General features: G+C 41.3%; 1 protein-coding gene across 2 annotated transcripts in view; it reads right to left on the bottom strand.

Moving 5' to 3' along the window:
- Positions 1–1,631: 1,631 nt before the first annotated feature.
- The window catches only part of GRIA4 (glutamate ionotropic receptor AMPA type subunit 4), a 234,368-nt gene continuing 214,995 nt past the window's right edge, over positions 1,632–21,004 (bottom strand). The window contains exons 14-16 of one of the 2 annotated variants that reach the window (XM_009643037.2): positions 10,877–10,991; positions 8,499–8,633; positions 1,632–1,796 (exon numbers count right to left, since the gene is read on the bottom strand). In XM_009643037.2, the coding sequence (XP_009641332.1) occupies positions 1,632–1,796; positions 8,499–8,633; positions 10,877–10,991 (415 nt within the window). Of the gene's footprint in view, positions 1,797–8,498; positions 8,634–10,876; positions 10,992–18,112; positions 18,228–21,004 lie in introns of both variants that reach the window. The other variant, XM_009643038.2, reaches the window with a different exon arrangement.

Here is a 21,004-nt window from a genome sequence, read left to right as displayed (position 1 = left end):
CCATCTGAACATGGCTCCTCATGGGTCTGTAAATATCACAAGGGCATTAGAAGCTGTAGTTAATCCAAGTTTGATCTATTTTGCAGTCTGGTCTCTGGCACCAGTTGTGCTGGTGGTAATACTCCAGATTTGGAGACCACTGCAGTGTCCAGTGTGGCCAAGGAGAATGACCATCGCAGGAGACTTGCTACAACTTTGCACCTACAGACATGCCTGCCTCTGTTGACATTTGGCTTTTATTCACATGGTGCCTGCTAGCCTTTCCCTGGTGTGCCACTGAAAGGCTGGCTGATGAAAACGGGGGTTGCTGGGCACCAAGCATGCTGTATTTATCACATCACTCTGAAAGACTCATTTGTACTATCCTGCTCCCTGGCATCTCATCCCCTGACCTACCCAGAGAACAAACCCTATCACTAAATGGTTCCCTAACCTCACAGAAAGGGTTTTAGTGACTAGTACTAAAATACCTAGTGAACAATCACGACAGTACTTTGACAGCTTCAAGTGCCTCCTCTCTAAGGACTTAAAAGCACTTCACAAATGTGCAGGGCCTGTCTCCGATAAGGTCCTGCATCCTGCGGTAAGAAACAAACCACCTTATTCTATTTTCCAGGTGACATTCCTAATGATCAGAAAACAACTCAAGCTCTGTCGATATTATAAGAACGTTTGTTGTTTTATTCTTTTTGGTGGGTACAAAAACCACAGTTTCTTACACAGAACAAGATTATAAATAATATCTGTAACATGAGTGACCCGTAGTCTCTTTTGATTCTACACTGCAGACTGATGACGTACTCTAAACATTTTATCATTTTGTTTCTTGTATTAGACAGATGCAAATCTGTGGAACACGGAATGATGGAACAGAATGAAGGTAACAGCAAACAAGAGGATGACCAACAACTTTTATAAAAAAAAAAAAAAGTCTCTGAATTTTATTACAGTGATGGCATTTTATATCAATTATTGCAATGAATTGTTCCCTAAGATGGTTAGAAAAAAGAATTGTGTTGTCCTCTACCGAATTTACATCAGTTAAAAAGCAAGCATGTTTCAATATTCCTCTTTTTTCAAAGAAAATGTAAATAATTTCTTCATTTTTTTCACAGGATTTACATATTTATTATTTTCTTATCACAGTTTAGTGATTAATTCCTACAGCTGAACAGCTGAGTATTCTTCCATTGTATATATTGATGTTCTGGAGACACAGGTTAGCATGTTCATTGACTTCTATAGCTATTTTTCTCTCTTTGTCAAGACAAAGACCAAAATGTTGTCCTTTCTGAGCATGTTCTTCACAGTTTAATGCGCTAAATTGGCAAGTCTTATTAGTTTTAAGTCCACTCAAGTGAAATTTGTTGCTGTTAATACACCCTTCCCAGCCCCCTCCCCCCAACAAAACTAAATTATGAATTTTCCTGATATAAAATCTGAGTTTGGGTTTCCGAGCTGAGCTCATGCACACATTGCTGCTGATGATGTCTGGCGCATTTGGACGTACTTCCCTTTCTCAGCCAAATTATTAGTTCATCAATGACACTCCCATGTCGTTACAGTCTGTGCTGTGTTCCCATCAGTCACCAACACAGTTTGATTAAGGCACTCAATTATTTTTTTGGTTTTTATGGTAGGTCCGATGCAATTACAGCCAATCCTGAACTTTGTCTAATTGCAGTTCCAGTATGCATGGCCTTCGGGCAGTCGGGAGTCAATACGCGTCCGTTTTCTCCCACACTCCCTGTGATGGATAATCTGGCTTTGTTTCTTATGGCTTCAGAAAAGGTAAGCTAGGTTTGAAAAAAAAGGAGAAAAGAGGAAAGTGTTACAATGTTTCTGTCCTTCAACAAACCAGGACACAGCAAACACCAAAATATTAAATTTTAGACATCTGCATTTTTTCATATTAACATTAAATATAATAATAGTAATCATTATAAATATAATACATAGCATTTAAGTCTACTAGGGGGAAAAAGACTAGCAATTCTGAGGGTAAATTTCATTACAATAAATCATTATTGATTAAAATATAAAATCCAAATTTGATCAAGAAATTAACAGAAGAGGCAATACCTTCATCTAAACTGCTTCAAACTACATTTATATATAGTGATACGAGAATCAAGACCTTTTATGAACCTGAAAGCATTAGAATCTGTGAATAAAGTCATGCACACGTGTTTATAGGCTTAGACCTTCAACTAGGAATGCCAAGATGTAATATAACAACTGAAAATGGTTTATGAATTGCAATATCTATATCAGCTGTCTTTGTGATAATGGATCAAATCCAAAGAAATTATTACTTCTTTTCACAGTGCACATATTTAGTATCAGTAAATCAGAGAACTGTCCTCAAATCCCTTTTCATATATTTATTTTCCTACAATTAGAGAAGGTGGGAACTTTCAAAGGAGATGTAGTTTATTGAGAGAAAATACAAGTTTCTATAGTTTTTACATTAGGTCTAAATTTTCCAAAAGATGGTTTAAATTTTTGTCACCTCAAAATCTTTTCTTTCAGGTAAATCAGAACAAAATATTTTGTTTAGGGACTAACTGTCTGAAGCAAAAAATGTGGATTTGTTAAAGAAAAAAAATTGTAGTTATGCCATCTAACTTTAGTCATCCAAAACCCAGTAAACTTATATAAAAGAGCGCTCTCATGTGATGATAGAAAATGCCAGGACGACTACTTTAGAGTAAATGATTTCCAGATGACTAAAATTAGGGGAGGTGTCTAAGGTCAACCAATGCAGCAAGGACACCTGGAACAACAGGCATCCAATCTATGCTATGTTGAAACAAATTTCAAAGACACCATGTTAAGACATTAATTAGTGGGGAAATCTGATGTCTAATCAGCAGAAGATATAGTCTATGCAACTAACTCATGTAATTGGTGTGCAGGGATGCAATCTGAAATACCAATTGGAAATAGAGAGACAGGAGGGTGCATTCACATAGGAGCAAAGGGATGACATAAAAATCATAAAATAATTTTATTTGCTTTATTACTGATCTCTGCATTTAGAACTTTGTCCCTCTGAGCCCGGTTTCTCCTTCTGAGGTAGCAGTGCAATCCTGAGCTAGTGTTCGATATGCTTAATTCCATTTTATATAGGACTGTGTGTGTAGGGATGAGGGAGATTCCTCAGTTCCACTGCTTCTGGGTGCACTTCTATGAAAATGCACCGGTCTAATATCGCATTGCTATCAGTAGCTCCTTCAAAAAAGAATCCGCAAAAATACAGCCACTGTTGTGGCACAGAGGTTGGATGTAAAAGCAACTTTCCAAACCAATTACCCTAAAACCCTCAGCCCTCACAAGCAGCTGAGCTTGGGAAAAGGCCCCAGCTTACAGAGGGTGTTAGGGCATTCCCCTTATGCTGAAAAACCTTGGCTTTGATAATCATCAGTTGCAGGGTCCAAAGTCACCCTTTGAAAAGTTTCCCTGCTGCCATAGTAGTCTGTAAGAGGGACTGTTAGCAAACATATCTCAATCTAATTCAACAGCTGGGTATAAAAAGAGAGAGAGAGGTAATGAGGGAGTGGGGACCTGGGCCCATACAGTACCAAGCACCTCAACTTCTCCCCAGCAGCAAATAAAAATCTATGCATTTGCAAAGCACAGACACAATGCAATGTGGTGTTGCTCCAGACAGCGCATGTCCAGAGTCCCATTGCAAATGGATGCCAAGGACTGGTAACTGCCTGCAGCGATACACAGAACATGGTTTGGTCAATGGCAAGAAAAAACAAAAGTGCTTTAGTTTTGGGGGGGATGAGAGTCCAAACCAGATTAGAATGCAAACTTGGATGGAAAAGGGACAGCTTACTCCAGATGTGCTAAACTTCCCAGAAGGTCATCATTATATACCAGCACCTCTCCATCACTTTGATCAGCTATCTGTTCGTGGCCATTCAGGGTTTGCCACTGGGAAATCTGAGGGAGAACTCAGATTTATATGGGATATACAAGTTATGCATAACTGTGGTTTTGTAGCTCAGTCTAGAAAGCTTTCTGGCCATTGACAACACACTCAGGACAGAAAGACAGTAAAAAGGGATCCACCAAAGAAAAAAATCACATGAGAATAACACACAGTTTCTCAGCAGCCTTCCACAGAATAACAGAAAAAGCTGCAATAAAGCAACTCCTCTCTCACGGCGGAGACTAACAACAACTCAGCAACGCACCACGGAACAACCCAGACAGGTAACACAGCCAGGGGGAGCAGGTCAAACCTGTACTCGGGAAGGTGCCGTAAAGCTAAGTAACCAGGTAAGCTTCTGTGTTACATTTTGAACTACGCTATAGGTATTAAGCCAGGCTAATACTCTGCTTTACTGTGCTGCTACAATTTCAGATTTATGGCCTGGCTGCAGAAACAGTTTCAGGAGAGGCTGGGATGAGAGGGAAAAGTCTTGGTATTTACCGTGAATATTACCCAAATTGTGAAAGTCTCTGTGCAGTAAGTGTATGTAGTTAATAGTGATAATATATTTTCAAATTTGTCATTAGTTTTGATTAAATTAGTTGTGGAATTAGTCACATAAAAACACTGACTGCCCTGTTCCTATTGGGAAATGGGAATTTAGGAAACTGATATCCTCAGTCTATATAATACAAATATCCTAGCCTGTGTGGGTTCTTTTGCTGTTTGGTCTCCTCTAGCACCTGGGTCACATGGAGGTGTCTTTGGCACAAATATTTAAGATGAACTTTTAATGATTTTTTCTACCTTGAATATGAAATTGGAAGTATAAAAGTCAAAATAACTGCCTTACACATTTAGTGAGCCATCCTGTAGCACTTAATCTTTTTTGTAATTAATTCCTCATTTTTTCATTGCTTTTTGTAATGAATTTCATTAATTATAAGCAACAGCATGGGATGGGAGAGCAAGAGAAGACAGCTGAAGTGGAAGCTGGTTCATGAGCTTCATGGCCCACTGAGAAGGCCATGGAGGAGGCGGTGGTGGTGGCTGGCTGGATACTGGGACAACCCCTTCGAAAGCCTGTGGGTTTGGGGTGAGGAACTCAGTAGGGCTTTCCCCTACAGCAGCTGGAGAGAAGGCTGTCAGGCTCCGCTCTGTTCTCACGGCATCGGCTCAACTACTGTTCTAAGGCTCTACTACTGACTGATAGACAAAAATGGAAAACCGCTGCCCAGGGGGAGAGGAGGGGATTGTTCCCTCCTTAAAGCAAACTTCCTTCCCTGTCCTAGGCAGACGCAATAGCCTGTTATCCCTTCTGAATGTCTTTGTCCCACACATACAGACTAGTCCTTCATCATACAGACTAGCCTTTATCATCTAGACTAGCCCACACATACGGACTAGTCCTACATTTTTGTTTTCTTCTGCCTCACAGGCAGGTGAATTTCCCTGAGGAAACTCACTTTTGACTGGATTAAACTAAACGAAAAAACATGGTAATGAATATTAACTGTCAAGCGGGTTATTGAAGTTATTCTACATTAGTTTAATACATATACTATTAAAACTATTTGATGTTAGCTTAAAAAGTGAGCACGTTGGTTATTCATGCAGGTTAGAACCACCAAGCATCTTTCCGTATTAGCAAGTTTTAGTTGCAATATGATCCCTTTACTCCTTGGATAAATAAATGTATCAAAGGTTTTGAAATGCCTCAGCCAGACTGATGTCTGCAGACGTATGTGTAACCAGTGCTGTGGGCTCTGTACTGCTGCCCGCTAGCAGGGCTCTATGGGTCCAGCACAGGTACGAGCAGACAGCAGAGCCACCTGGTCCAGAGCACGGCACACAGGCGACCCCTCGCTGCCTGCGTGACTAGGGGGGGCCAAGTACTGCCAGGAGAGGATGACTCGACCTTGGCAGTCTTCCACATATAAGCATAAGCTTTTTAATAAGAAGTTCACTGCTGCAATTTCTCATGCAAATATTACTGCAAATAAGTAGAATGAAGAAATTAAGAAGTTTATAAATATTTGCTCAAGATCCTAGTTATTTCTATTTTTTAATGAATTTTTAAATGTCTGCACCCTAAAACATTTTTAAGAATTTATAAGAAGTTTTGACTGACCCAAACATGAATTTTCAATATAATAAAATGCAACATGGGCATTTTTAATATATTTTTTCCTATAAGAATTAATCTCTGTGTTGCAACAAATCCCACAAAAATCCAAACTTTAAAGAAAGGTACTTATGATTTTCCCTTAAAAAATAAATCTGCTAGCTCTATTTTTTATTTCAAGAAAATACTAAGACTAAAATAAATTTTACAAGTATAATCGCAGTGTTTGTTGCACTGGAATCACAGAGCTGGGTGGAACTTGGGGGATTGTCCCATCACGCTGTGTTTAGCATGCTAAGCCAGTTTGGGTCAGGTCAGTATTTGAATGAAAGCTTTGGGGTTTTTGTTTGCTTTCTTTAAGACTATATTTTGGATGGACTGCATCCTGTAAATCTAATAAGGAATATGTTTTCTGGGACTCTCATTTTTATACCAGCCTGGGGACACTCTCAGTTGTGGGCACATCACTAAGGAATTTAAAGGAAAAAGATCTCTTCATTTGCATTTTGCACAATTACTTGCACAGGGTTATTTCTTTTTAAGACCCTTCTTACTGACAGTAGGCAGTGAACTTGGGAGATAAATATTAGCATCTGGAAGCCCTGATTCCCAGTTCACAGTAATGAACACGGGCCTACACTCCTGGCATCCCCCTGACACCTGCTATGCCTCACATTTTCACCAGTGAATGAAGTGCAGAGCTAAGACTGGTGGGGTTTTTTTTGGATTTTTTTTTTTTTTTTTTACATGGGGAAATGAGGCAGCTCTGTTGCAATTAAAATATACCCGGGGTCACGACTTCTTGTACAACAGGGAACAAAAGAAAACTACACAGCGACAGTATCTTTGGGACAATTTCCCAGCCAGCGTACGCCAAGCCCCCTCCCTCGCCCCCCGAGAACCCACCTATTCCTTGCAGCGCTCCAGCTATCATGCTCAAACACCATTCTCTGCTCACTCTGTGTTTGCTCTGTACTGTATGGTTCGGTATTGTACCGGCTGTGCCTTTAGACTGTAAGCTCCTCGGGACAGGGACCTGTTATGTGTTTGGCACACTTCACCTATTGTACAGCGCCGTGTAGTCCAGCGCTATATAAATAATAAATAAAAAATAATAATTGTATCTCCAGTTGTTTCCTCCAAAAAGTTTTCTAGGTGGCAACATAAAAATTATATTCTTCATCTCCTTGCCCTAAATTTTTGTTTCTTACTTGCACTATAGGGATGGCTCAGTGATTTCAGGAAAATGTAGCTCAAGCTTTTCGTTAACAGAGGTGACATGTGGCTTGCTATTTGCAAGGGCACGGGAGCTCTAGGTAGCACGATGGGTCAGGGTGCTAGCTGCACCTTCACTTATAAAGCAGCCAGTATAACTTGGGAGCTATGTAAAAAGTTATATTTAGAAGCTCAATTTGCAGTTACGTGCCATTTCCAAAGGTCAGAGAGTTGATTTGACTAATGATTAGTTGGCGAGATACTCACTGCACGAGTGAGAACAAGTACATTAGTAAACCATCCCTGCACGCCTGCTCAGGGGAACTATGCAGGATGCAGCCTGGCAACATCAGCCCTTCGGTCTCCAAAATCACTGTGTGAACATCTAAAATACACTAGTCCTGAGCTAGGTAAGGGGGTACATTACTGAAAGCTGAGGGTGATAATCAGCTCACTGGTTAGTGACTTTTTGTGGTTACTATAGTGGGCAAAGGTTGACCTGAAGCAGGATATTGTGAAAAAAAATGCCACACAATTACCATAAAACATGTATCAAAGGGAGGGTGAAGGAATAGGGTGGGGAGGAGGGAGAGAAGGTAAAACAACACTTAGACTTCTTGTAACAGTGCCTTGTCTTCTGTTAGGTTAACTATGGTTCAGTGACATTGCCTACCCTAAATCTTGATTATAACGAAGTCCCAGTTAGGGTCAACATCGAATAATAAAGGCTTACAGCAATTTATCACTACTAGAGTGCAAACTTTTAGGAAAATAGACCGGCCAATCAAGTAATTAAACACTGGCCCTCTGAATATATATTTTGTGATTTCAAATAGTTGTCCATCTCCCAACTGATTTGACAACATTGAGTTGTTAAAAATGTATTTTTTAACGTTAAAAATTCCTTGCAATGCAGATGTCTATTAGCAACATAGAATAGTATACTGTACATCTGCAGCCAAAAAAACTGAACCACTTTGCACTGAAGTTTTCCAAAATATAAAGCTCTGTTCAGAAGCAAGCACCACTAGACAGACATGTCACAACACTGCGTTACGAGATGCATCACCCACTCACTGTAGTAGGCCCTAAGTCCTACCCCTAAATTTTAATACTTTCGGTTCCATATACGTTGTAACCTTCTCTATAAGTTGCTAAATTCTGGGTATTCTGCGAGGAAGTTGGGTTAAAAGTCTGTGCACTCTTTGCCACCTTCATTCGTTTCGCCTCTGCCCTGGACTTGTAACAGAACTCTATCAAAGCCACCAGCATTGCCAAGCCCAAGCCTCCAACCAGAATGTAGAAGACTCCAGCAACGTTGCTGAGACTCAAGGCACTCGTCTTGTCCTGGGGAAACAGAAGTGACACAGTTAACCCTGGAAACCAGACCCCCGGGAGCACAAGCTACACATTAAAACATTGGAAATAGAAACAAATAACAATGTTTAGCTGAAATTGAATTACAGTTGTTTACATACTTCTCACAAAATTTGACCTATCTGGATCTATAAAATATATTTTAAGTGCCTAGTTTTCCTGGTCGGCATAAAAATATTATAAGTATATAGCCAACATATCAGGATGTCATTGTGTGCTTACCTCCACTAAGTGGAGAATTAAACAGTGAAATGTCTAGCTCTCTTCAGGGGACATTTTACCACGGATACAAAACTGTATTTACATAAAGCTCTTTAACAGCTTTGAAATCCAGAAATCCATTTACATCAGACAAGACTCTGCTTGATCTTTATGAAAACAGTAATTGCACTTGTGGTAGGCATTGCTGTTAATTTAAAAGATCCAGACTGAGTTTCTGATACTTAAATAACAGACAAAAATAACATGTGAGGCTTACGTTATTTCTCTGAACAAACACTTCCTTTGAAAGTGCACACTGTACCATACACATCGTGATATATTTGCCTCTTACCGATTACTGTATCTTTTTTCTTATTTTATTACAGATATAGTTCTGGAACATGCCCACGGACTACTAAGGCTCAGTAACAGTACAATTTTAAATAGCAGTTTCTGAAATCTTACATTTTATTCATAATTTAGACAACAAGAACTTTCTTTAGCAAATGATTAAATCTGCATCATTTTATAAATGAGCACCTTCTTGGACGTACTGTAGTAAATAACTATTCTACATTTCTCTATACTTCACTGCTTAGTATTTTTTTATTTGAAATCCATGTGCATTTTTAGCACAGTTCTCAAGGAAGTCTTAGGATTGACTTCCATATACTACATCGTGCGCCTTAAGATACTTATAAAGCTTTATTCTTACGCAGACTATATAATCTTTACCTAAAGTAAGGATAGTACTTAACTTCCGATTGTAATCTCTATGAAATTTTAACTTATGAAGAATGCAAAACATTTGGATGTTTAATTTAAAGAGGCACTATTTATTGTACAACCAGTAGATTAGCACAGTAACGATTCCCATGGATGTACAGGGGTATTTAGGGCTTATGGCTGGCTTCCATTTTGTCTGTCTCCTTTGTCTCCTTTTAGTTGGCTAGGAGGACTCTGACTATCTTGGAGCTGGCTGTGTTCCTCTGGTGGCAATTGCCAACATGGTGCTTGCAAGCAAAGAGGAGGCAGGACTGAGAAAGACCTGACCCAATGTACGTGGTGGGTTGATGCTTTCTCAGCTGTCATTTACAGGTACTCTGCCATCCTCTGCACCGCTTTTCACTCCTTTCTCCAAAGCAATTGCCAGAAATAGCAGTATGTGTTGGAAGTTTGCTTTCCAGGTTAATTTTACCTGCTACCCAGCCGGGTAACTCTCAGGGCATGCAGGCAGCAAGCAGTCACTGCCCGCCATGCTTCCTTTTTAGCTCTGGACAGCACAGGCTGGCATGGAGACGGGCAACGTGAAGAAATTTCAGACTCCCCAAAACCAGGGCTGGCACTGACTACGGTGCTTCCCAGCCATCAGAAAATACCCACTTCTGTGTTTTTCCCCAAATAAAGAGAAATAGGGAAGGTTCCACTTCCTGGAGCTGTCAGGATTACTGTTCGGGAATGGACTAGGGTAAACACTGGAAGCTGTAGAAAGCTATTAATTAGTGAAGCCTTTCACTTCAACGCTCAAATTAAGTCTTCCTTGGCTCCTCAAGGAGCCAGGGACCTTCCCAAAGGGAGCCAGGCACAGCCACCCCAGGCACCGATGAACGGCAATCCTTCCTGCTAGCATTTCTCCTTTTCAGAAAATTGCTGAGAGAGGCCAGCTCTGAAACAAGAAGGCATGAAGGGACATTTCCTAAGTAGTTAATGGGGAAAGTCCTAGGCAGGAAGGAAACGACTAACGCAACCTGCCTCCCACAGAACCAAAACACTCCTTCCAACTCTTCAACAGATGCCCTGAATATGTAGGGCAATGTTTGGTGATTTATATGACTGAAGACTTTAAAAAGCAATAGTGCTTCTTTAAATTAAAATGTGACCCCCATCAAGATGGGGTGAAGCTTATTCATTCTGTGTCTACAGCTGCTTATTTTATTTCTAAGTCATTTTGCTTATTACTTCCTTTACTGCTTTGTGAACACGATAGTAGGTCCCGAACTGCAGCGACTGACCTTACTTCCAGAGTCCTTGGGTCCACATTCACCTTTATCGTACCACCATTTGTTTTTCAGCTTGTCTAAGACGCCTGCCTCACTGAGTTTCAAAACGGCAAGGTTTACAGGAGTTCTTCACGTGGAAAATAACATAAATAACATTATATATGTTATTTTATGTTATTCAAGTAAAACTACATAGAATCGCATTGCAAAGTGACAGAGCAGAGGCCACAGTGGGTGCTATGTCATGTACTGTTGGCCCAGGTTTAGAGACAGACATACGACCGGGACCTGCTCCATCGCTTTAGGTAACAGGCACATACTGCTGGGGAAGATTTGTAAATAAATAGTATGCAATTACTGTGAACCCAAAACTATTGGCTTAGACATATTAACAACATACCCTCAAGAGACATATATAATACAATTGGATATACAAGTTAAGAAACATATTCATTTGTGTTCCTTGCTTTCAATCCGGTTTTAGTTTGTATGCATACAAACAAATAATATGACTTGGCTATAGCTATTTCATTTACTGCCCTCAAAATTATCCTTCGTACAGTTTGCTGCCCATAACCACTTGGCACAGACCTGTAATCAGGAGTTCTGCCTGCAGAGAACTTCAGGGGGGAGCTGTGATGCCTTTATCCTCAGCTAAGAAGAACACGACAGTCAATCTTTCATTTTCGTTTCCTGTCTCAACATTATTTTCAAATTCAAAGGTTTTCCTTAAATCTCACTTATTCACATAAGCCTTTCAAGGGTCCCAGGCTGGTGATAAATTACTGCTTGGAATATCTTCTCTTACTAGTTGCATTTGCTGTGGGTGATGTATCAGAGTTTAATATTGAGACGAAACCTAATCTGATGCCTCAAAGTCATGAAGTGCTACTGAAGTTACTTGAACTCAGTGAAGAATCTCTGAGTATTACGGCAATGCCCCACTTCATGCAGTGGTACCAGTTTATTTTCTAAAAACCTATGAAATGATTTACAGACTTATTTTATGTACTTTCCACTTTGAATCATTGACTGTCCAATTCTTAATGTGGTAGGCATATGGATATCTATTTATGTGCAGGTGTGCGTGAAAATACAATATATATCAGAGAAGGAGGTAGATAAACAGAAATGACATGTGATAGGTAGCTGTCTGGTGATGTTATATGACATAGGACCTGTGTGCCAGCAGATTCCTATGGGAAAATTAATCCCTCGTAATACACCATAATCCATGCATTGCTAAAATGTTAACTCATGAATTCAAGGCTTAATAAATACATAACCAGGGCAAGCATCAATTAGTATAGTGTAACTGAACCTACTAAAATAGTTGCTATGAAAGACAACAGGGGCTTGTTACACTCTGTAACTGGTTTAACTGGAAATCCCCAAACGCTTATGTATCAATATATTTGCACGTTTGTATATATGTATTTACTACACAAATAACAGCTCCCAGACTTTGTATGCTACTCTTAGCTTTAGGGATCCTGGTTGTTCATATATTCTGATTACTCTTTGTACATATACATAAAGGGGGGGACTCACCTCAGTTTTTCAACCATAAATTATGCCCCAAGCTCTGGCTGCCTGTCTAGGCCTCCCTGCAGTTAAGGGAAAAAGATAGGTACCTCTGAAAGGTGGGCTTAGGTACCATTTTAACAAAGGATGAAGCATGCTGCCAAGATGCCCATCACTTTTCATTTACTACTGAGGAAGCCTTGGTGCCTCGGAGAAATGAATTTTTGACAGCTATAGTTGGGTGAGAGGATTCCCAGGTACTCCTAAGTGATACCTTTAAGTAAGGGAAATGCTTCATCATCTTGCCAAATCCCGCACATTTAATTCATAATTTGCTTCTAGAACAGAAAATGACTATTTATTCATCTTCCCAGTATTCAAACTTACAGTTTGTCTTCAGGCTTCCTGGCAGCTGTTTGTGCAGGTTGATAGTGGCATATGAGAGTCCCACAGCTGTGAAATGAGTGGGTGGCAGTTTGGGATGTTGGCACGTTGCCTCTCAATATGATCCTCTGTTTGCTTCTAGTACACGTGTGAAATAATTAATATTATTTGGATAGCTGTCATCTGCAACATGTCATGTGTTGTCACTGAGCCACATTTTGGTGCTCCTAAATCCCAGCAGTGTAATGGGGCTGGTTATGACACAGATAAGGGATATCCAGGTACTGTTCTCACATGGAAAATCAGAAGCCTGTGGAGTTACTGCAGATTAAACTAACTAAAATGATAATTAGGACTTGATATGAACTATCAAGACCAGCAGCAAGCCGGGACAAGTCAGCAAACAGATGTCTCCCGGTCCTGTGCTTCTTGTTTCAGCACTAACAGTTTAGGTATATAAAAGCTGATACAGGCAGGGATTTTTTCTTCCTTGCAGCAGAGTTCCTTTAATGTCATCCTTTCTGCATCGTCTCTGCGAGGAAGCTCTCGGGTTTTCCTTTGGGAAAAGCAATCAATTTCACTCTTAAAATTGCCACGCTATCATCAATGTATAACTGAACTCAATGGCAACAGCCTGCATAGATGAGGCAATTCCCACTTTTCACTGAAGTACAGCCAGTGATGTGTCCGAGGCCAGGTTCTTATTTCTCCCCTCCATTATTTTTACTGAATCAAGGCTCTGTGTAAGTTCAGGGAAACCCTTCCTCTGCCCCTCACTTACTTGCCTGCCCTGGTGAGACACGACGTGTCCTTTACATCTCACCTCAGACCGTCCTAGCTGTGATGAGGGAAAAGCACTCTGGGCCAAAGTTAGAATTAAATTTTAAAATATTTGAAATATATTTAAATTTAAATTTAAAATTAATTTACACTTTCAGAACAGGATTTTTGTCCCTTTTTAAATGAGCCAGCTGTGATGAGAAATCACAGAAATTGTACGTTGTCCAATACGAGAAGCCCAGGCTTAAAGGCTAAGGAGTGGAAAAGGAAGATTTTTGCTTATGCTTTTCAGAATAGCAACACATATACCTGTTTGCAATTACAGTAAGTGATTGCAGGTGTAGTGAATTTTTATGTACTTTAAGCTTTGTTTGTTTTTTCATTTTAGTAGGAGACTTTCAACAGCTCACATGGGGGATGAATGCCCAGATCACCTTGGCTTTTAGGACAAGTCACTTATCTGTGTGTCTTTCGTTTCTTTGAAATAACCCTCTCCAAATAAGCATCATTTTGACCATGTCAGTCATGAACTCAGGCGACTACAACTTGTTACTGTGCTGCTTACACAATCACTTGGTGAATAGTTCAACTGATATTAAAGGGGCCAGAACCTAAAAATCAGTAAGGTCTGCTGTGCATGAGCCAGAACAATGTACTTAAGTCATATACAGAGGATAAATCCAGCATTTAGAATTAAATTTCCCTTTGAGTTCAGTCTTGTATACCTAATATTACAATGGAAAATGACTATAGATTTGGTTTTTTTCCAAGTTGTTTAATGATTCCGGAATTACTAATGTTGGGCTAAGTCTTTAACTAGAGATAACTGGCAGAGGTTGTGAAAAGATAACTGGCAGAGTTTGTGAAAATCAGTACAGTCTTTCTAATGCACAGCTGCCGCGAATCTCCCTTGTTATATATGTAAACAGGATCCGTCTGCCTCAAATTCATGTAAGGATAATCTATGAGAAATAATAACTAAAATTACCCTTTATATATGGAGAAGAATTTGTCCCATGTAGCCACAGTGCCAAACTGCTGTGTGACAGCAGAGGAGACCCTGTTCTTCACCCGCCTGATGAAGCCAGTGGTGGCGCAGCTGACCCCTGAGCACAGGGACACTGGTTTTCTACCTTTTCATCATGTTTTCAGCTCTTCTACCTCCTCCCTTGGCTTCTTACTCATTTCCTCCTATCCTGTCATCCATCACTTGCTGTTGGAAGGGCTGGTTTTCAAAAGCCTCAGGCTGGATCTTGTGCCAGCAACATCAGCGAAATCACAGCGCTTTAAAATGGCATTAATGAAGTTCTGAGTTAGCTGTGTTCAGGACAACGAATGGGCAATCATAGCATTTAAATTACAATAGTGAGCAATTCTGAAACCAGTACAGAATTTTGGTAGTCAGGGATTTTAAAAATGCAATCACCAGTATGCTTTAGGAGCATTTTCATTGCCCACTCATGGCTGAGCCATTAATTAAATGCAAGGTCGGTCTCATCCGCTGAATGAAAACCAAGGCCCAGCATGTTCTCCTGAGGGCTGCCAGCAGAGACTGGAGGAGCGCTCCACCAGCACAGCTTCCTTCCGCTCACACTTTTATAAAAACAATGGAGCGGAGTGGCAGAAACTGTGTTAAATACCTTTCCACGCATCACATGAAATGATGATGGCATACAGTTAAGATCTGAGGTAATACTTTCAAAAGCACTCAAATGACTTGGGGACCTCAGTTTTATCTTCAGACTTAACTACTTAGACTTAATTACTGAGGTCACTAAACCACAGGTGGTTCACACAGGGCAGCTCTCTGAACTGTCTGTCTGAATTTTGGAAGATTGTTCCTTAGAAGGGGACAATAAATGGGGAGGCTAGAGATGACCTTTTAAAAGGCAGGAGAAATCTTGTTTTACAGAGCAACACAAACCTTTGGAGAACTTCTGAGCTCTCATGAAGCTCCTTGATTTCTATAGTCCTCTTTACTACCATGAAGGGTTATTCTGGGTCTAGACTCTCATATTCTGAGTAGTGAATCTCAAATAGTAACAGAAAGTTATCAGGCGCTGTATTTCTTTCAGGAGAAAAGGATGTTCTTACTCTTGTTCATGACAGTAGGAAGCCCTGCAATTTGGACTGGAGCTGCTAACAAAGATCAGGGCTTGTTCTTTTTAAATTCATCAAAGAAAAGAAGTATTAGCTAGAGATGCTTAAGAGCTTAGTTCAGGACTTGCTGGTAGCTGTCAGGTTTACAACAACAGTGTGTGGTGTCCTGGTTGTTCCACTAATGATCATTTGCTAGCATATAAAATTAAAATATTTAGAGCTCGATTAATTCAGTATAAAGGGTCCTATTGCCTTTAATTGATCAGATCCTACAAGACTGTTCCTGAATAAGGAAATGGATTTTGTAGATGATAAATGGCTAACTAACACTTTGAGGAGTCAGGGTAAGTGTAGTTTAAAAAAAAACAAATAAGACCAGAGGCTGCTGCAAAGCAGAATTTGAGAAGCATGGTAATGCCTGCTCATCTCCATGATGTGCCTGGTCCTACTGAACGTGGGCAGTGCAGGCTCATGATAGGCCTGGGGCTTCCCAGGCGCGCTGGTACTGCCCACTCACTCAGCTGTGCCTGGGAAAAAGTCTGGCAAGAAACAGGCCTGAGGTCAGAGGAATGCTCCTGGCATGCTGTATATAGCCCTAGGACCACAGGTTGAGCTCCACCGTGTTCTCAAACCTTTGCTAATGCTGCCTTGCCCACCATATTTTCTATTGCATCCTGAACTGCCTTGTGTCACCTATTCTTCGTTTCCATTGGCAGTGTGTTCCTTCCTCCCTCCTGCATTCGCAGATCCTCCCTGTTTCTCCATGGACTGTACTCCTTGCCTTTCATTTCTACTTTTTGCTCCCCACTCCTTTTTCTATCACTTGCCACCACACCAAACTTGCTCCTTCAGCACTTCCAGACATTTCCCTGGTGCAGACCTGCCCATCCCTCTACCATGGGCTCCCCTTTTCCTCCTTCATGACTCAAAGCACCAGTGGCTGGTAACCAGGGAAAGTAAGTTAACAGCATCCTTAGTTTGCCCTCTAGCTTTTATCTCACCTTTCAACCACAGCAGGTTTGAGAGGAGTGTATTCTAAGAAAATTGAGGTATTTTAATCATGTGACTCCCTGCTTGTGACATTTAAAGAAAAATTAAATAAACACCCCTCCCCCAGTAATGTAAAAGTTCAGGCTTGGGTGGAGGATATGGTAGTAGCAATGGGAGTAGGAGATTTACGGTTCACTTGTCAACTTTCTTGCAAGGAAGTTGGTGTCTGCTCCACTTGCAGGTAAGTGCTATCAGGTCTAATATGCCAAAGCACTTTGGATGAGAAAATAGAGACCATTTCTGAAACTGTGACTGCTGGCGAGCAGAGTGGTAGGGGGAAAATAGGTAGAGCAGCAGGATTGAAGGCAAAGTGAAGAGGATTAGGAGACCAGTTCTGGGTGAGTGCAGAACAGCCCAAGGGATGGTCCCTGAGGCCAGGACACAGCAAGAAAGAGCAGAAGGACTAGAGAAGGAGAGAAAATAGTAAGAAAAAATATATGTAGGCAACTGTAAAGAGAGCTATATAAACTGTGTATGACAAATCAGTCAAATTTAATCATCTATATCCGACTAGCTCTGTGCCTGCACAGTTACCTGTGCAGCATTCTTTTATATATTGTTCACACACAAGCACATAAATAAATACTATTGCAGGCTGCAAATACCTCCATCCTCCCCCACTTCACCATCTTCCACTTCCACGCCTTTGCTTCTTTTCAGCACAAGGCAGTTTCCCAAAAGGAAGCTGTGAGGAGGCAAGGAAGGAGTGGCACTGGCCATATGGAAGATAGGGAAATGCAGGAAGAATAAGAAGCTGTCATCATCTCAGCCTAAAATTCAGCCTAAAATTCCTGTCTGATAAATTCTGACAAATTCTGCCTAGGGAACCACCATGGATTTCAGTTTGCTGGCAAGATACTAGGAAATGTCAGCATGAAGAAATTTGAGCTGAAATTTGTCCTCCTATTTTGGATACTCATGTGAAAACTGTAATTTGTACCAGTATTGTTTGTGTCAACAGTGCAACCCTGAGCCTGGGCCATGCATTAGATCACTGCTAGGAGGCAGTCACAGTGATTTTCACCCTTTTCCTCTACTGTCACTGAAAAATAGTTTGGGTAGTACCATATAGTAGAGAAAAAGTCTGAGCTGGTATTTGCTCCTGAAGGTTTCAGACTGCTTCTTCATAAGGGCAAGCTTGGAAAAGGCTCATCACGCTTTTAGAAGATGCAGGTTTCTGAAAACTGGTGATAGATCTCACAGCAGAGACTGTTTATGAGTTCCCCTTGGGGTGCTTAGACAAATGCAAATATTTTTGCTTTGACAGTAATTGCATACACCTAGATTTCAACTGCAGGTACCAGCAGTGCTGTGCTACTGGTGAAGCTGTTTCGTCGCAGGTAAGACCCCAGCAGATGCACCAATTACTTCACATACTGTTTACCCGCTTTTGGTGACATTGAGGCTAACCTTGGAGTCACCTCCCCCGCTGCCACATTCTCCTTTGTCGTACCACCATTTGTTTTTCAATTTGTCCAAGAGGCCTTGTTCATTCAGTTTTAAAACTGCGAGGTTAACAGCATTTCTTGAAACGATAAAACATATTTTGTAAGAAACTGCACAGCTGTTAAGATGTTAGAAGGAATGAGGACTTAAGCTGTTTATAAGCTTGATCCACACACTAAATAAACCTCTCATTTCCATATTTCAAAGCCCTTTGCAGCACAAATAATTGTGGTTACTTTCAAATGTGCGAAATGTGTTTCCAGTGTAGAAACGATTTCCAGAATGGCTTGGATTTTAACAAGAAAACGCTATCAACCAACCAAAACTGTTTTTGCAAAACGGTGATAAAACTCTACCTGGAATTATAAATGATCTACAGAGATTTATTTGAATCTAGATTTAGAATAGGTTTAGTGTGGGCCCAGGCTGATTTTTCAAGCAGATGGGAAAATATATTCCCATATACTGAAGAGGCAAGATCCAGACAGCCTATGCTAGACGCTGCCAGTCACGCACATGTTTTTGACACACGGCACTTCAGCGTGATCCCGCACAAGTCATGGGCTAAGGCTCCAGGAACAGGCAGCGTGAGGCAGAGCTGACGAGGAGCGCTGACAGCTTGCACTCCAACTGCGATGCTGTCAGGAGCCACTCCACAGAAAACAATGCACAAAGAGGTGCTGGGAGTCCTGCCCGCCTGAAGCTTCACCACCTGCTGTAGGCACATCTGTACACTTGGGATGCAGGCTCTAGAGTCCTGCTCCCTTTGCGCAGTTGAGGCTTAGCTGAAATGCAAGACCTGGGGTCTAGCTTAGTGCTGTGACTCCAGGGACTGCTCCTGGGTGAGCGCCCTGCCTGCCAGCCCGAAAGGAAGGTGGAGGTGGAGGGCATCCTCTTTGGGGAAACCTGGGGACAGTGCAGCCAAGCAGAAGCTCAAGTGCTGGGAAGACCAAACCCAGACCATTTGCTGGGTGCTGAGATACCAGCAGGTAGTTGGGATGTCCTGAGGACTTTACCCTGGAGGGTTTATACCTGTTACGCTACCACTGGATGAAAGATGAATCCTGCATGACTAGCAGCACGGTGGCAGAGGCACAACAGACTGCAAGGGTCTCCATGACACCCGGTGTCCTCTATCTCATGTTTAGTGCTTTTTTTTTCAGGTGAGGGAAGTACCTGAGGGAGACTTTGGAACTGTGCGGGCAGAGGTGTGTTGCCGACACAAAGTCTAAAGCAGAGAATCGCCGCTTTTGTATGAACTCAAGGCTGATGGGACTGCACTGAAACTCTGGCAAGAAAGGGACACAGCTGGTCGTAGGATGGGGTTGCTGCTGTGCATGCTCAGAAGTTTTCCTTTAGGTGCCCAGAGAGCATTAAGACTGGATGGCAGAGGGTAGACAGTATAGATTACCATACAAATCTGGATGTATGATAGGAACTACAGTCACTGTATAGACATTTTAAAATCAGTTGCTAACTGATCTGCCAAGCAATTTAGGCAGCCTTCATCACCTCCTGAGGATCCTTTGCACTTGTTTAAGTGTACAGCTTCCTATCTTTATCACTAAGAGCCTCTACAGTCACATATCCTAATGGTACACAGCTACACCAATATTTGTTCATAACTCATAATAATAAACTTTTCTCTTCCCCTTTTCATGTTCAGAGGTCCCCAGTGCATCCATGCCTATCAGACATGCACACTGTTTCTGGTGGGCTTGCTTGCAGATGGTCAGAGGCATTTGGAGCAGTGGCATTGTGTCCTTGAAGCACCATTCATCTCCAAAGAGAGATGAGTATCTGTGAGATGCCAGTAACTTAACTACTGCTCTTCAGGGACAGCATGCAGTTGAGAAAGACAGAGTTTCTCTGAATTTCTTTAATGCTGTCAAGATCTGTCTGTCAGGGATGAGTGGGATTTGGCAAGAGTAATGTCTGTCAATGGCATCTTTCCTTCCTCAATTACGAGAGGATGCAACACCTTCAAAGCACTCGGAAAAGGGTTGAAGAGAGGTCCTCTGGTGGCAGGGCTCCATCAGATCTTATGGCACCAGAAGCCACTGGAGCTTGTGATTCACCCTCTCTAGAGATGGCTGGTCTCTGATCCCTGGGGGTCCCTTCTGGTCTTAGAATGGAAATTTTTCTCTCACTCATTAGGAGAGATACGTTCCTGGCAAACAACGGTACTTGAAAGCTTATGGAGCATTCCTTACAACATTGACCCTCTTTGTAGGACAGATGTCAGCTTCAGGACATACCTTCACTGTCTGGTAACAGCTTTTCATATGGCTCCCGCTGGAACCGAGACCGGTCTTGGCTGGCTGGTCATGAAGTTCGGAAACTGCTTGTGTGTAGGCCTGACTTGATCTAGCTTCACTGAAGTTACATTTATACAAGATTTTCAATACAGATAAAGTAATTGCTTGTCTGTCCCTGAAAGTGAAAATGAGAACTGTAGGCTGTAGTGGGAGTGATAACAGACTGCTCTTTGTGGATAAAGCTTTAAGGGGTATTTAGCAGCCAGGCTGACAAATGTGATTTTGCATAAGTGCTCTAATTATGGTTCACACTCCAGAGGGAGAGGAGAAATCGCAAAATTGGAATGGAATTGTTCATTTGTCCCTTTTGTTCTTGGAAGCAATTGCTTTTGAACCAGTCATTTTTACTACAGATTTTTCCTACTCAGCTTTTAGCTACAAAGCCTATGCTTTTGGCCTGTTTGCCACATTCGGAAAGGTAACTGTGTGGCCAGCCTTGCCACTTTACAGCCAAATTTCCAGTATACTAAATGTAAATTTTACCTTTGTAAGGATGTTGGGACTAAGCCATAGATGAAAGATAATCCTAGGAACACTC

The sequence above is a fragment of the Egretta garzetta genome, unplaced genomic scaffold (assembly GCF_000687185.1).
Source record: "Egretta garzetta isolate BGI_Z169 unplaced genomic scaffold, ASM68718v1 scaffold217, whole genome shotgun sequence".
NCBI lineage: Eukaryota > Metazoa > Chordata > Aves > Pelecaniformes > Ardeidae > Egretta > Egretta garzetta.
Note: the sequence above shows the minus strand (reverse complement) of the source record. Positions and strands in the feature narration are given on the sequence as shown.